Source organism: Zootermopsis nevadensis, unplaced genomic scaffold (genome assembly GCF_977971745.1).
Source record: "Zootermopsis nevadensis isolate Lab colony 2312 unplaced genomic scaffold, Znev_1.0 Znev_ptg000045l, whole genome shotgun sequence".
Lineage (NCBI taxonomy): Eukaryota > Metazoa > Arthropoda > Insecta > Blattodea > Termopsidae > Zootermopsis > Zootermopsis nevadensis.
Window position 1 is genome coordinate 2,370,561 of NW_028259177.1, and position 15,206 is coordinate 2,385,766.

Genomic DNA, 15,206 nt, shown 5'->3' on the forward strand with positions numbered 1-15,206 from the left:
ATGTGTATAATAATTTGAGATAAAAGCTGGAAAGAGAGAGCATTTAAATATTAACCTTTCTTGGCCTTGCATTATGGCTTATGTGCGTTCGAGCTGGCCACTAGCATACAACTAAACCATTAATGTTTTAGGTATGACATTTAAATTCCCGTGGTCTACGCACGTGTATATAAAGTGATCCTTGTTACGAAATACAGTGTATTTATTGCATTTTTAAGCTTAGAATGTCAAATGAAAGCTCTGTTCTTGAGAATGAACCCATTTACCTGAACGTAAAGTTTTTGTAAAAATCTGTCTTTATATACGTAACTACTTTACATTTATTTTCAGTTATTTCAGGTTTCTTTATGCCCGAACCCTCAGTTTTGTAGTCGTGTTGTACGACCTGACTGTTCGTGCCTCGACACAGGGTCTGTGAAGTTATTTCTAGACTGAGTTAGCTGTATGAATAACTTTTAATCTTTTCCTGTCAATTCACGATACAGAAATGCCCACATTTTCCATGATGATTTGATATCTGAAATGAACTCTTATCACATTGGAGGGAGTGAAATTAAATTTATTACTTCTTCTTACATTCAGAGTTTGTTGTCCTGCTGCTGACCATATGACTGCATCTTGACAATTTATTAGTAAAAATTGTCTACGTGATAAGTAAGTCACTGCAAAAGCAGGGAATTGAACCTGATGATGGCCACATTGGGCTGAAAATGCTGTTCTAGAGAAATTACATTGAACTGAGTGTGTGAAAAGTGAGAAAGAAGGAAAACCAAGGAGTGAAATCTCATCAACACTTGTTTCTTTATAGAGCTGAGAAGTCATAAATGAAATCACTTTATAAATACAAATCAAGGAGTGATTTGCTGGGAATAAGAAACTGTCTTCACACTTGTCAGTAGTTACCAGTGCAGGATACAGGTTGCAGCACTTGAATTGTCCATTAATAAGACCTTCCTTTCTTTGTAACGAGTTTAATGACGCACTCGTGGCTTCAGAACTAGCCATATGGTCTTGTGTAATAACCCTGTAGTTAAGAGAGTCTTGGCTTACTTCAAGTCTGTTTCTATTAGGCCTCCAGCGTGGTTATTCAGAAGATGCTGTGTTGAAGCAGATGAACTTATAATGAATGGACCATCACCAGAACTTTCTTCAAGCAAACTGAAGCATAAACCATCGGGACGTCCGAGGAGAGGCTCGCTCTCACGAAACGTCACATACGACAAACTGGAAAATGCACAAATGAATGGTACGTTAGAACGAGGTAGGTATTCGTGGTTCTTCTGAAAATAATTAAGAATAGGTTATTAAACGTGGTTAAATTACATGTGCATTTGCAAAGGCAGTTGACTGAATTTCACACTTACTGCATATATTATCTGATTGAAAAGTATTTGTTGTAACTCAAAATGAAATTATATTATATTACTTTGATGATGTGATGTCTCAGAACAGTACGAGCACATAAAGACTTGTTTTAATTTGAAGAACGTGGAACTGCCTTTTGTCGCATGTTTAATATCAAACGTATTTCCAGTATGGCACGGTCATAGGCCAAAAGATTGAAAATTTAAATTTATATGCTTTATGATGTTAAGAGAACCGATGTGGTCATTTTATATAAAAAATATTATTTGTAACTAATTGAATTTATTTTAAAAAATTGTCTTTATTTACATAGTTACTGCACGCAACATAAATTAATAATATTTGACTGATGCATTTTAAAAAAGTTTAACCATTGATATTATTGCTTTGTGTAAGTAACGCTGGTTTAAGGCAAATCACTAGATTACAAGAATTGACGTACATGAGAAGAATGTGGGGAGACATTGGTGATTGAAATCAATATTATTAGGCTGCAGTAATCAAAGAACATACTTAACCATGTGCTGTGATAGTAAAGCTTCACCAGCTGGAAGGAATTTACTTTTGTTGATTCCTGTTTTTCAAATCTTTTATTGTTATTTGGCTCTTAATAAGAACTGTTCAAATTTGGGTGATATTTCATATACGAAATTGTTACTTATTTACCATAATAGGTTTCTGTTCTTTGTTAAACAAATGTGTTTTGTCCTTTTTCATCCGGGTTTTACAACGGTGTACGAGGTTTGACTGTTTTGAAAGTAGGGAAGTGGGTTCAAGCTCTCGTGGCAGTTCGTTCTTAATCCGATCTTTTTTTGTGGTGATGTAACGTCTTTAAGACAAAGTAACTGCTTATGGTTTCCACTGTTGGATGTACTTGTAATGTAAGTCTTCTGGGTTGTGACACCGTGTAGTCTTATAAGTAATTAATAATGTCCCAGGGGAGCATATCACTTGTTAAAGATGGAATTCATACACATTTCTGCCCAGAAGGTGGAGGTGCCATGTTCCTCTGACCCCCTGTAAGACTATATGATTTTATAACCAGATGACTGCATTCCACATCTTTAATACCGTGAGAATCTGAAATCTAGGCTGTGCTGTATCAGCGAGCGTCTTGAGGAAGTAGCTTTAGTTTGGAGTTGGAGATGTTAAGAATCTCCAAAATACTATCAATGCTCCCTGCATTCATGCAGTTACATTGTCCAGAAAGGGGACCTAAATTGTTAGAAAATAATTATATAATTATATTTTGTTTATTTGAAACATGTTTTAGTACTGAATGTCATTGACACGTATGGTCTAATGGGTGCACAAAAGCAACGTAATTCATTAATGGAACACGTGAATTTTGCTGCCATAGATTATGCATGTTTTCAAGTATGCTATACCTACAACACAATACTTGGCTTATTTTATAGAGAATAATAAAAATTTGTGCCTGAGATTTGAGTTTTTCATGGCAATGAAGATGGCAGTCATTGTCATAATTTGCATGAAAGTGTGTTAAAAGCCCACAATAATTAAATGTTATATTGTTACTAAAACGTGCTATTAAACATTAAGAGAATGCTTAAAATATTCTCAGAGAAATAATTTGGTTCACATTAAATATTGTTTATATGATAGCTGGGAATATTGTACAATGACATGACTGTCTCTCTGTGGGACTGTGGCTCTTAACTGGCCCATTGGCCACCCCCAGATGATACATGAATGAAAATGGAGCGTCAGTGAAATGATATTTGCAGGTAGAAACTGGAAAACTCAGGGAAAAACAAGTCCGAATGCATATTTGTCCCCCGCAAATCCCATATAGGCTGCCCTGGGCATGAACGTGAGCTTCACTGGTGAGAAGTCAGTGAATTATCACCTGTGCCCTGCCATGCCGTCTCGGTATCTGCCTTACGTGTTGCATCCAGCACCTCGGCTTATAGAGACCGTGTGAGGCACAGACCGCGTTCGTCAGAGACACAGTCCGACGGCGATCTGTCCTGCATGGCATCAGGTGGGGTGAAATTTGAAAAAAAAATTTGAAATTTCTCCAAAATTTTCGAAAAATCAAAAAACGCTGACAATTGTCTGAAAAGCGCAAAAAACCGAAATTTTTTGAAAAATTCCACTTTTAAAATTTTTTCAAAAATATAAAAAAATTTGGGTTTTGTGCGCTTTTCAGACAATTTCCAGCGTTTTTTGATTTTTCGAAAAAATTTTAAAATTTTTAAAAAAAATTAAAAAATCAAAAAACGCTGGAAAATGTCCAAATAGCGCACAAAACCAAAAAATTTGAAAAATTCCGCTTTCAACATTTTTTTCAAAAATTTCAAAATTTTTGGGTTTTGTGCACCTTTCAGATAATTTCTATCGTTTTTTGATTTTTCGAAAATTTTTAATTTTTTTTTCAAAACTCTCACCAAGGGATGCATGCCAACCTCAGCGAATGCCTCACTATGTCTCTGCCGGACTCGTCCTCGATCCGTGTCTCTCTACTGCTTTCTGTCGCACATTTTGCAACATCTCACAGTTAGAACATCTTGTAGAATAACCTGTCTTGACTGTGACCTATGTAGCAGGTACTTCGAGAGCAAAATTGACAAGTTTATTCGGTTCAGGATGTCTATTTCTTGGCCACCAATATTTCTGAATCTTGTCATTGCTTTTCGATAGGAAGGACAAAGTCAAGGAAATAAGAGCTGAAAGTAGAATTGACATGTAATTGGAACTGTCGAATTATTTTAAAATATATATTTTATCATAGATTCTTCTCTCGTAAACGTGATTCAAGCAATGGTCGTCTGAAGAAGGTAAGAAGTCCAGAACCAGCTGTGGATGGAGATGTCAGTCCTGAGAGAAAACCAGTTGGCATGGGCCGCACTAGTAGACTACATGTGCGGACACCACGAGTGAGGGTCTCGCAGGTGAGCTTCTGTACAATAAGGTTGTAATAAGAGGTACATGAAATATCCATTTGACTTCTATTTAATAAAAGGTTATGTTTTGGAACTGGAAGTAAGCTCTAAGTCCAAATGCTTAAGAACTGATAATGTACTAGGACTGGCTAACTTTTAAGAGGTGTGACAGTTAAGTTCCCAGAATGCCTGCATACATTTTACATTCAGTAGCGAGTGACTAAGCAGCGATATGTGTTTTTTTTGCTGTTGAAGGAAATAGGCAGTTGTGGATGAAACAGTGGCTTAGTTACGTCTTGGAAGAAAAATTAGTGATAGTTTGTTGGAGCAACACATTTACATCAGGTTTCATGTCAAGTTAAGCAGAAGTACGAGTGTCAACAGAGGCTTCTGGTGATGTTGCTATGGAAAAGTCAATTCAAGATTTTATTTCTCTAAAAAGAAGAATAATGGCTTCCTTATCCATCTTCAGGGCTTGTTACAGACAGTGTTTAATTTTGATATGACAGACTTTAAGACTTTTGTTCCTCTGTGCAGAAATTTCTCATGTACTGTCTCTAATTCTTTTGGCATTCTGCAGTTGGAGGCTAAGCAGAAAAACACTTCCATCTACGGTGTTGCATTTATGCCCTCTTATTCAGTTGTGCGTTACTTCATATTCTGCTAATTTCATTTCAGTAATAAATATAAATTAATTAATGAGTAAACAAATTGCTTTCAGACGGACTTGAAAATTATTCCACCTACCATCCCAGACAGAAGTCCAAAGGTAATGTCTGTCCCAGCTGTCTCAGGAGCGGAATCTATTGGCAATGAGATATTCGACTCATCAATGAGTACTTCTATGGTGTAAGGATCTTCCCTGGACAGGAACCAACTCATGTGTACGTGGGCTGGGTAGCAACGCAGTATCACTTCTTCAGCAAGGATTTCAATCAGAGTAGTGTCCGCAAGGCTTCTGTTATGATTGTGGATGACCACGACAGAATTATTGAAAGGTGACAACATAATCCTCTGTGTTCTAATTTTCTTGCCACATTCTGCAATAGCGATGGCTTACGTAATGTTACAAGTAACTATTTAAGTTTATTCCAATTAAAACTGAGCTGTTATGTATACATAATTAAGTTTATAGTCTTTTGAGTTTAGAAACATTGGAATGCTTTTCTTTTTGTAAGGAAAGGTGGTCTTATGTTATTATTACACCGTTTTAGTTCACATGTGTACATCCCACTAATTATTTTAGATTCATTTTGTGATATCACTAAATTTGGTATGTCTGTCATGCAATTAAAAGCCATACCACCTTTATACCCTCTAATTTCCCACAACCAGTAATGCCATCTTGGCTGCATTACAAACATATGAGGTGGGATTCATTTCCTCGTTCACAAGACTCCTCATTGTTCACTGGTACTAATACTTTTTATCTTTGAAATTATGAAATTTGAAAGCAAACTATTAAGTTTTGTTACAATAGCATTGATCGTCAGAGTCATAAAATGAGTCAGCACTGTAAGGTGATGCAGACAGAAATTTAGTTACAGAATTACAGAATTTTGCACCAACATTTGCATAATTTATTTATATAATCTAGATTGTAGGGCATTTTTCAGATTCCTTCATTATTATTATATGTTTTGTGTGTTGTAACTTTAATACATACTGAGGAGATGGACAGGATTTTCTGTAACTACAAATATACAGCTGGCTCTTCTTAATGTGATACATCATCCAATATTTTTTTCACCTGGCTAAATGCATTAAATTATTTTAATTTTCTATATTCTGACATAAAAGTCTGCAAAACATTATTATTTACCAAAGCAAAATAATGAATGTAATCAGTCACTTTCAGGTCTTATTTTTATACAGTTCCTTCAGAACTTGCAACTACATGTGTCCGTCGGCCAGAACTTTTGCGACCACATGCTTATTAAAATGCACCCTTTAATAAATCATTGTTTCTCTCTTTTTTGCAGTTTCCACCAATGCTTGAAACCTCATCAGTGGGCACGAGTACCTAATCAATCTCTGCAAGTGCATGCCCTGAAGCTGTCAGACATTCGTGGTTGGAGTATGCTGTGTGAAGACGCTGTGTCCGTGTTGGCACTTCACATTCCAGAAGAAGACAGACGCATCGATATTTTGGAATTAATTGAGATGGAACGATTGCTGAGGTAACTGTGAACACCTCGTGACAGACGATAAATATTCATACACACACAATCTTCCTTTCTGTTCACATTCGATACTATGACAGATAAAGGACTTCATGGCATGGAGAAAGGAAACCTGTGATTATATAATGATTCCAAAACCATGCCTAGATGTTAACTACAGCAGTGAAACCATATGATGAAGCTTAGGTTAGGTTTCTCATTCCAACGATTACTTTCGTCAACACTGCATCTCAATACACTCATCTTAGCTCTGGTTCTTTGTATTTAAACTGTTTGAGCCAGGCAGCTAAAGTCAGTATAGTGACTGACTACAGGTTGAATGGTCAAGATTTAATTCCTGACAGTGACTCTGCATTGAGACTATCTGTGGGTCCCACCCGGCTTTCTGTCCAATGGGTACCAGGGGTCGTTTCCCCAGGAGTAAGGCTCGGCCAGGTCGTGACACTGACTACTTGCCTCCGTCTAGTGCCTGAGTTGAGAATGAGTGGGAGCTACACCTCCTCTCACCCCCCCCCTCCCCCAAAGCACCAACATGGCCCCTTAGCAGTTTAGCTTTACTTTTAGTTTTACGAAATGTTTAGTCTAATAGTTCGAAAATACCCCAAGAAAACATTTTCTAAATTTGTCTGTCAAGAAATAACAATCTGAAAGCCGGCGAATTATCTTTCACAACCTACAATTTAGCAGTGAATTTGGTGTCATTAATTTTAGAGCCCGTTACTGCAGTTGAAGGAACTTATGCACTGGAGATGATATTCTTGCAAGTTAACAGAATGGATGAAATACTAAAGCCCCTTGCAGCGTAATTGATTATGGGATGATCACTTTTCAAATTATAACTTGTACCTCAAGGAAAAACGTAATAGTCCACCCAGTGTAACCCAGAAATCTGTAGCAAATAAGAGTCTTATTTGGCTAGAGAGCTCATTGCAGTTTCATTTTAAAGGTGACAGGATTACAGTTTCCTATGTAGAGAATCTGAGTGTAAATATTGTAGTGTACGTGTTTCTGAAATATTTGCTTTGGCTAATTAATATAATAGAATTTCATGCGAGGCTTTTGTCTTACAGTTTTCACGCCCACACTCTCACTTTGTACGTCGCGCTCTGCTACCAGTCCAATTATCGTGCAGCTCACGCCCTCTGTCTCCATGTGGACCAGAATCAACTATTATATGTCAGGGCCCTTGCGACAGGGTTTCTATGATCTGCTTCACTTGGAATCACGTGCTACAGCGATGCGAGTAGTTCTTCCTGAGGTGATAAAGTTGCGTCATATTGTGATAAATATATATTTTTTTAAATCTTGTCAGTCTAATCACAATAAAATTCCTATTAAATATTAAAATATTACTATAATTAACATTTAAATATTTAAAAAATATATATAAAAAATATATTCCTGCTTTGTTCATCGTAATACTTATACAATATTAGTGCCATAATTAAATTTATAATTTTAAACTGTATTTTATAATAGTTTATGTAAACAAATTCTTCTCGTCGTTATTCAGATTATACATTTTTAAGTGTTGCATAAGGTTTTTTGCGTGCTTGTCTTAAATTCATTGAATCCCATTCTGCTGTAATTAAAATGAATTTTAATTCTCATCTGTAAATTTTATATCAGTTCTGACATGGTGCTTTATCCTCCTTACGTATTTTTATGTACTTCAGACCTACAAATCTTCTTCAGATATTTACGACAAAAATTCCGAACACAAGATGGAAGAGAATTCACAGACCCCACAGCAGTAGAATCTTACTTCTGTAGTTTGACTTTGTAGACATTTCGTTGTGTTAAGTATGCAAATAGGAATTGGAAGCATCACAGCACATAATTATAAAACATTACTTTGCTAATCTTTTAACAAGAAGTTAAGTATGACTTTGAATTATAAGGTATTCAGGGGAAATAAAACATGCAACATGTTTTGTACGCAGCGTATTCATAATTTGTTTAGGTTACAGAAGCATGTGATACGTGAATGAAAGCTCACATTTTGTGGAATGTATGTGGTCTTCATGTGAACACATGTTCGGTCTGAGATCTTTCAGCCCTGTGGACTCGCTGTAGTCCACAACACATGACCTTTAATCTCCTCAGGAACAGTTTCAACTTTACTTACATTTCCTGAACTGTGTGTGGGTTGGTGCATGATTTTTTGAGGTCCCCCCCCTTAGGAAGCAGTCACAGGGATTTTTGTCTGGTGAGGATTTCAACTGAACTATGCCTATTGGCTTTCAGAATGAACAGAATTGGCATTCACTGACTGCGTATTCAGTAAATGTGTTTTGTGAGTGTCAAACTAGTCTTGTGTTTTTCCGTATGATTCTTATTTTGTCAGTGTCGAGTCTTAAAAATTTTGTGTTCATCTGTTTGGCCTAATTTGATTGTATATTCATAAGTTACTGTAGTATATGTTAATTAAATTTTGAGTTTGGTAATTATCTGAAGTAATGATTTTGTCTTTCAGGGAGGTTTGTAAAAATGAATATATCGTTCCGTTGGGTCCAGAGTTAAACGAATTATATGAAGATCCTGCAATGGACCATAGTCTGCGCTACGTAAAAACAGAATCAGTAAGACCACAGATGAATATGACAGACATACATTTTTAAATTATTGTAAGAAGAATAGAAAATATTATTAGAATTCTGTTTTGCTAAGAAAATGTTAAACTTGTTGTACTCTGTGAAAAAGGAGAAAATACGTACACACATGTGCACGTAAAAACTTTATAATGCTGAATCAGGATTACATTTTTTTTGATATTGGGAAGTTTTATTAAATTTTGTTGGCATTTTCCAACTTTGGTTACAATTGCATTATATTAATGGACACTTTACTGAAAATGAAAATGACTTGGTTGGGAACCCGCGGGCTACCTTCCTGATTTGAATTTATTGAAGTCTGTGATGTGATTGGTTCTTATTCTCGCAGTTACAGTTGAAACCTGTTTGTAGTAAAGCAACAAATTGGATAAAATATTTCTTAAACTGCATGTTTGGTTCCACAGGGTCCCATTTTTATATTAATGATAAAATTTTAATAAATGATGTGTTTGTATCATATGGCCAGTCAGATTGCTTCTAAGTCGAATATTTACGTATTCAATAAATTCAATTAAAGATAAATATTTCCGTCTTCTGGGTTGATGCGCCGTGTAGTCTGGTCGATGTTAACCAACGTTTCGGAGGTCATACTGCCTCCGTCATCAGGGCGATTAAAGATAGTTTTTGTGGGACCAGTTACAAGAGACTACTGTGTATAAATTGTATAAACTTGGGCATTTGTGGAATGGTTTGATTCGATTTATTCTTTATAAAGAGTTGTGCGTGTACTAATGAAAATGTTCGATGTTATTTCAGGCCCTTGCTGAAATTGTTGGAGGATGTTGTTAAGTTGCTGATCATGATTGATCCAGGGACTTGGGATAAATCATTTCAGAAAGGTAATTTTTGTATGTGTATAATAATTTGAGATAAAAGCTGGGAAGAGAGAGCATTTAAATATTAACCTTTCTTGGCCTTGCATTATGGCTTATGTGCGTTCGAGCTGGCCACTAGCTTACAACTAAACCATTAATGTTTTAGGTATGACATTCAAATTCCCGTGGTCTACGCACGTGTATATAAAGTGATCCTTGTTACAAAATACAGTGTATTTATTGCATTTTTAAGCTTAGAATGTCAAATGAAAGCTCTATTCTTGAGAATGAACCCATTTACCTGGACGTAAAGTTTTTGTAAAAATCTGTCTTTATATACGTAACTACTTTACATTTATTTTCAGTTATTTCAGGTTTCTTTATGCCCGAACCCTCAGTTTTGTAGTCGTGTTGTACGACCTGACTGTTCGTGCCTCGACACAGGGTCTGTGAAGTTATTTCTAGACTGAGTTAGCTGTATGAATAACTTTTAATCTTTTCCTGTCAATTCACGATACAGAAATGCCCACATTTTCCATGATGATTTGATATCTGAAATGAACTCTTATCACATTGGAGGGAGTGAAATTAAATTTATTACTTCTTCTTACATTCAGAGTTTGTTGTCCTGCTGCTGACCATATGACTGCATCTTGACAATTTATTAGTAAAAATTGTCTACGTGATAAGTAAGTCACTGCAAAAGCAGGGAATTGAACCTGATGATGGCCACATTGGGCTGAAAATGCTGTTCTAGAGAAATTACATTGAACTGAGTGTGTGAAAAGTGACAAAGAAGGAAAACCAAGGAGTGAAATCTCATCAACACTTGTTTCTTTATAGAGCTGAGAAGTCATTAATTAAATCATTTTATAAATACAAATCAAGGAGTGATTTGTTGGGAATAAGAAACTGTCTTCACACTTGTCAGTAGTTACCAGTGCAGAAAGGAGGTTGCAGCACTTGCCTTGTCCATTTATGGTATCTGTTTGTCCATTAATAAGACCTTCCTTTCTTTGTAACGAGTTTAATGACGCACTCGTGGCTTCAGAACTAGCCATATGGTCTTGTGTAATAACCCTGTAGTTAAGAGAGTCTTGGCTTACTTCAAGTCTGTTTCTATTAGGCCTCCAGCGTGGTTATTCAGAAGATGCTGTTGAAGCAGATGAACTTATAATAAATGGACCATCACCAGAACCTTCTGCAAGCAAACTGAAGCATAAACCATCCAGACGTCCGAGGAGAGGCTCGCTCTCACGAAACGTCACATACGACAAACTGGAAAATGCACAAATGAATGGTACGTTAGAACGAGGTAGGTATTCGTGGTTGTTCTGAAAATAATTAAGAATTGGTTATTAAACGTGGTTAAATTACATGTGCATTTGCAAAGGCAGTCGACTGAATTTCACACTTACTGCATATATTATCTGATTGAAAAGTATTTGTTGTAACTCAAAATGAAATTATATTATATTACTTTGATGATGTGATGTCTCAGAACAGTACGAGCACATAAAGACTTGTTTTAATTTGAAGAACGTGGAACTGCCTTTTGTCGCATGTTTAATATCAAACGTATTTCCAGTATGGCACGGTCATAGGCCGAAAGATTGAAAATTTAAATTTATATGCTTTATGATGTTAAGAGAACCGATGTGGTCATTTTATATAAAAAATATTATTTGTAACTAATTGAATTTATTTTAAAAAATTGTCTTTATTTACATAGTTACTGCACGCAACATAAATTAATAATATTTGACTGATGCATTTTAAAAAAGTTTAACCATTGATATTATTGCTTTGTGGAAGTAACGCTGGTTTAAGGCAAATCACTAGATTACAAGAATTGACGTACATGAGAAGAATGTGGGGAGACATTGGTGATTGAAATCAATATTATTAGGCTGCAGTAATCAAAGAACATACTTAACCATGTGCTGTGATAGTAAAGCTTCACCAGCTGGAAGGAATTTACTTTTGTTGATTCCTGTTTTTCACATCTTTTATTGTTATTTGGCTCTTAATAAGAACTGTTCAAATTTTGGTGATATTTCATATATGAAATTGTTACTTATTTACCATAATAGGTTTCTGTTCTTTGTTAAACAAATGTGTTTTGTCCTTTTTCATCCGGGTTTTACAACGGTGTACGAGGTTTGACTGTTTTGAAAGTAGGGAAGTGGGTTCAAGCTCTCGTGGCAGTTCGTTCTTAATCCGATCTTTTTTTGTGGTGATGTAACGTCTTTAAGACAAAGTAACTGCTTATGGTTTCCACTGTTGGATGTACTTGTAATGTAAGTCTTCTGGGTTGTGACACCGTGTAGTCTTATAAGTAATTAATAATGTCCCAGGGGAGCATATCACTTGTTAAAGATGGAATTCATACACATTTCTGCCCAGAAGGTGGAGGTGCTATGTTCCTCTGACCCCCTGTAAGACTATATGATTTTATAACCAGATGACTGCATTCCACATCTTTAATACCATGAGAATCTGAAATCTAGGCTGTGCTGTATCAGCGAGCGTCTTGAGGAAGTAGCTTTAGTTTGGAGTTGGAGATGTTAAGAATCTCCAAAATACTATCAATGCTCCCTGCATCCATGCAGTTACGTTGTCCAGAAAGGGGACCTAAATTGTTAGAAAAGTAATTATTGTAATTATATTTTGTTTATTTGAAACATGTTTTAGTACTGAATGTCATTGACACGTATGGTCTAATGGGTGCACAAAAGCAACGTAATTCATTAATGGAACACGTGAATTTTGCTGCCATAGATTATGCATGTTTTCAAGTATGCTATACCTACAACACAATACATGGCTTATTTTATAGAGAATAATAATAATTTGTGCCTGAGATTTGAGTTTTTCATGGCAATGAAGATGGCAGTCATTGTCATAATTTGCATGAAAGTGTGTTAGAAGCCCACAATAATTAAATGTTATATTGTTACTAAAACGTGCTATTAAACATTAAGAGAATGCTTAAAATATTCTCAGAGAAATAATTTGGTTCACATTAAACATTGTTTATATGATAGCTGGGAATATTGTACAATGACATGACTGTCTCTCTGTGGGACTGTGGCTCTTAACTGGCCCATTGGCCACCCCCAGATGATACATGAATGAAAATGGAGCGTCAGTGAAATGATATTTGCAGGTAGAAACTGGAAAACTCAGGGAAAAACAAGTCCGAATGCATATTTGTCCCCCGCAAATCCCATATAGGCTGCCCTGGGCATGAACGTGAGCTTCACTGGTGAGAAGTCAGTGAATTATCACCTGTGCCCTGCCATGCCGTCTCGGTATCTGCCTTACGTGTTGCATCCAGCACCTCGGCTTATAGAGACCGTGTGAGGCACAGACCGCGTTCGTCAGAGACACAGTCCGACGGCGATCTGTCCTGCATGGCATCAGGTGGGGTGAAATTTGAAAAAAAATTTGAAATTTCTCCAAAATTTTCGAAAAATCAAAAAACGCTGACAATTGTCTGAAAAGCGCACAAAACCGAAAATTTTTGAAAAATTCCACTTTCAAAATTTTTTCAAAAATATAAAAAAAAATGGGTTTTGTGCGCTTTTCAGACAATTTCCAGCTTTTTTTTATTTTTCGAAAAATTTTGAAATTTTTTAAAAAAAATTAAAAAATCAAAAAACGCTGGAAAATGTCCAAATAGCGCACAAAACCAAAAAAAATTGAAAAATTCCGCTTTCAAAATTTTTTTCAAAAATTTCAAAATTTTTGGGTTTTGTGCACCTTTCAGATAATTTCTATCGTTTTTTGATTTTTCGAAAATTTTGAATTTTTTTTTCAAAACTCTCACCAAGGGATGCATGCCAACCTCGGCGAATGCCTCACTATGTCTCTGCCGGACTCGTCCTCGATCCGTGTCTCTCTACTGCTTTCTGTCGCACATTTTGCAACATCTCACAGTTAGAACATCTTGTAGAATAACCTGTCTTGACTGTGACCTATGTAGCAGGTACTTCGAGAGCAACATTGACAAGTTTATTCGGTTCAGGATGTCTATTTCTCGGCCACCAATATTTCTGAATCTTGTCATTGCTTTTCGATAGGAAGGACAAAGTCATGGAAATAAGAGCTGAAAGTAGAATTGACATGTAATTGGAACTGTCAAATTATTTTAAAATATAAATTTTATCATAGATTCTTCTCTCGTGAACGTGATTCAAGCAATGGTCGTCTGAAGAAGGGAGGAACTCCAGAACCAGCTGTGGATGGAGATGTCAGCCCTGAGAGAAAACCAGTTGGCATGGGCCGCACTAGTAGACTACATGTGCGGACACCACGAGCGAGGGTCTCGCAGGTGAGCTTCTATACAATAAGGTTGTAATAAGAGGTACATGAAATATCCATTTGACTTCTATTTAATAAAAGGTTATGTTTTGGCTTCCTTATCCATCTTCAGGGCTTGTTACAGACGGTGTTTAATTTTGATATGACTTTTGTTCCTCTGTGCAGAAATTTCTCATGTACTGTCTCAAATTCTTTTGGCATTCTGCAGTTGGGGGCTAAGCTGCCCTCTTATTCAGTTGTGCGTTACTTCATATTCTGCTAATTTTATTTCAGTAATAAATATAAATTAATTAACGATTAAACAAATTGCTTTCAGACGGACTTGAAAATTATTCCACCTACCATCCGAGACAGAAGTCCAAAGGTAATGTCTGTCCCAGCTGTCTCAGGAGCGGAATCTATTGGCAATGAGATATTCGACTCATCAATGAGTACTTCTATGGACAGGACCCAACTCATGTGTACGTGGGCTGGGTAACAACGCAGTATCACTTCTTCAGCAAGGATTTCAATCAGAGTAGTGTCCGCAAGGCTTCTGTTATGATTGTGGATGACCATGACAGAATTATTGAAAGGTGACAACATAATCCTCTGTGTTCTAATTTTCTTGCCTCGTTCTGCAATAGCGATGGCTTACGTAACGTTACAAGTAACTATTTAAGTTTATTCCAATTAAAACTGAGCTGTTATGTATACATAATTACGTTTATAGTCTTTTGAATTTAGAAACATTGGAATGCCTTTTCTTTTTTGTAAGGAAAGGTGGTCTTATGTTATTATTACACCGTTTTAGTTCACATTTGTACATCCCACTAATTATTTTAGATTCATTTTGTGATATCACTAAATTTGGTATGTCTGTCATGCAATTAAAAGCCATACCACCTTTATACCCTCTAATTTCCCACAACCAGTAATGCCATCTTGGCTGCGTTACAAACGTATGAGGTGGGATTCATTTCCTCGTTCACAAGACTCCTCCTCGTTGTTCACTGG

General features: G+C 36.2%; 1 protein-coding gene and 1 long non-coding RNA gene across 7 annotated transcripts in view; one reads left to right on the forward strand and one right to left on the reverse strand.

Moving 5' to 3' along the window:
• LOC147871641 (ryanodine receptor-like) overlaps positions 1-15,102 on the forward strand; it is a 64,389-nt gene extending 49,287 nt beyond the window's left edge. For 3 of the 6 annotated variants that reach the window (XM_087360565.1, XM_087360564.1, XM_087360568.1), the window contains 3 exons: positions 11,011-11,199; positions 14,061-14,220; positions 14,527-15,102. Coding sequence is in view for 3 of the 6 variants with exons in the window: in XM_087360563.1 (XP_087216689.1) it covers positions 5,235-5,269; positions 6,254-6,451; positions 8,931-9,036; positions 9,826-9,858 (372 nt within the window). In the remaining 3 variants the exon portion in view is untranslated. Of the gene's footprint in view, positions 1-1,124; positions 1,262-4,120; positions 4,281-4,992; positions 5,270-6,253; positions 6,452-7,524; positions 7,713-8,930; positions 9,037-9,825; positions 9,909-11,010; positions 11,200-14,060; positions 14,221-14,526 lie in introns of those variants that run through there. The other 3 variants (XM_087360563.1, XM_087360566.1, XM_087360567.1) reach the window with 3 other exon arrangements.
• Positions 28-11,112, reverse strand: LOC147871642 (uncharacterized). The gene is made up of 2 exons (XR_015538601.1): positions 10,991-11,112; positions 28-1,224 (listed from the first exon to the last, which is right to left on the reverse strand). It is a non-coding gene; the product is annotated as an uncharacterized LOC147871642 (long non-coding RNA).
• Positions 15,103-15,206: the final 104 nt, after the last annotated feature.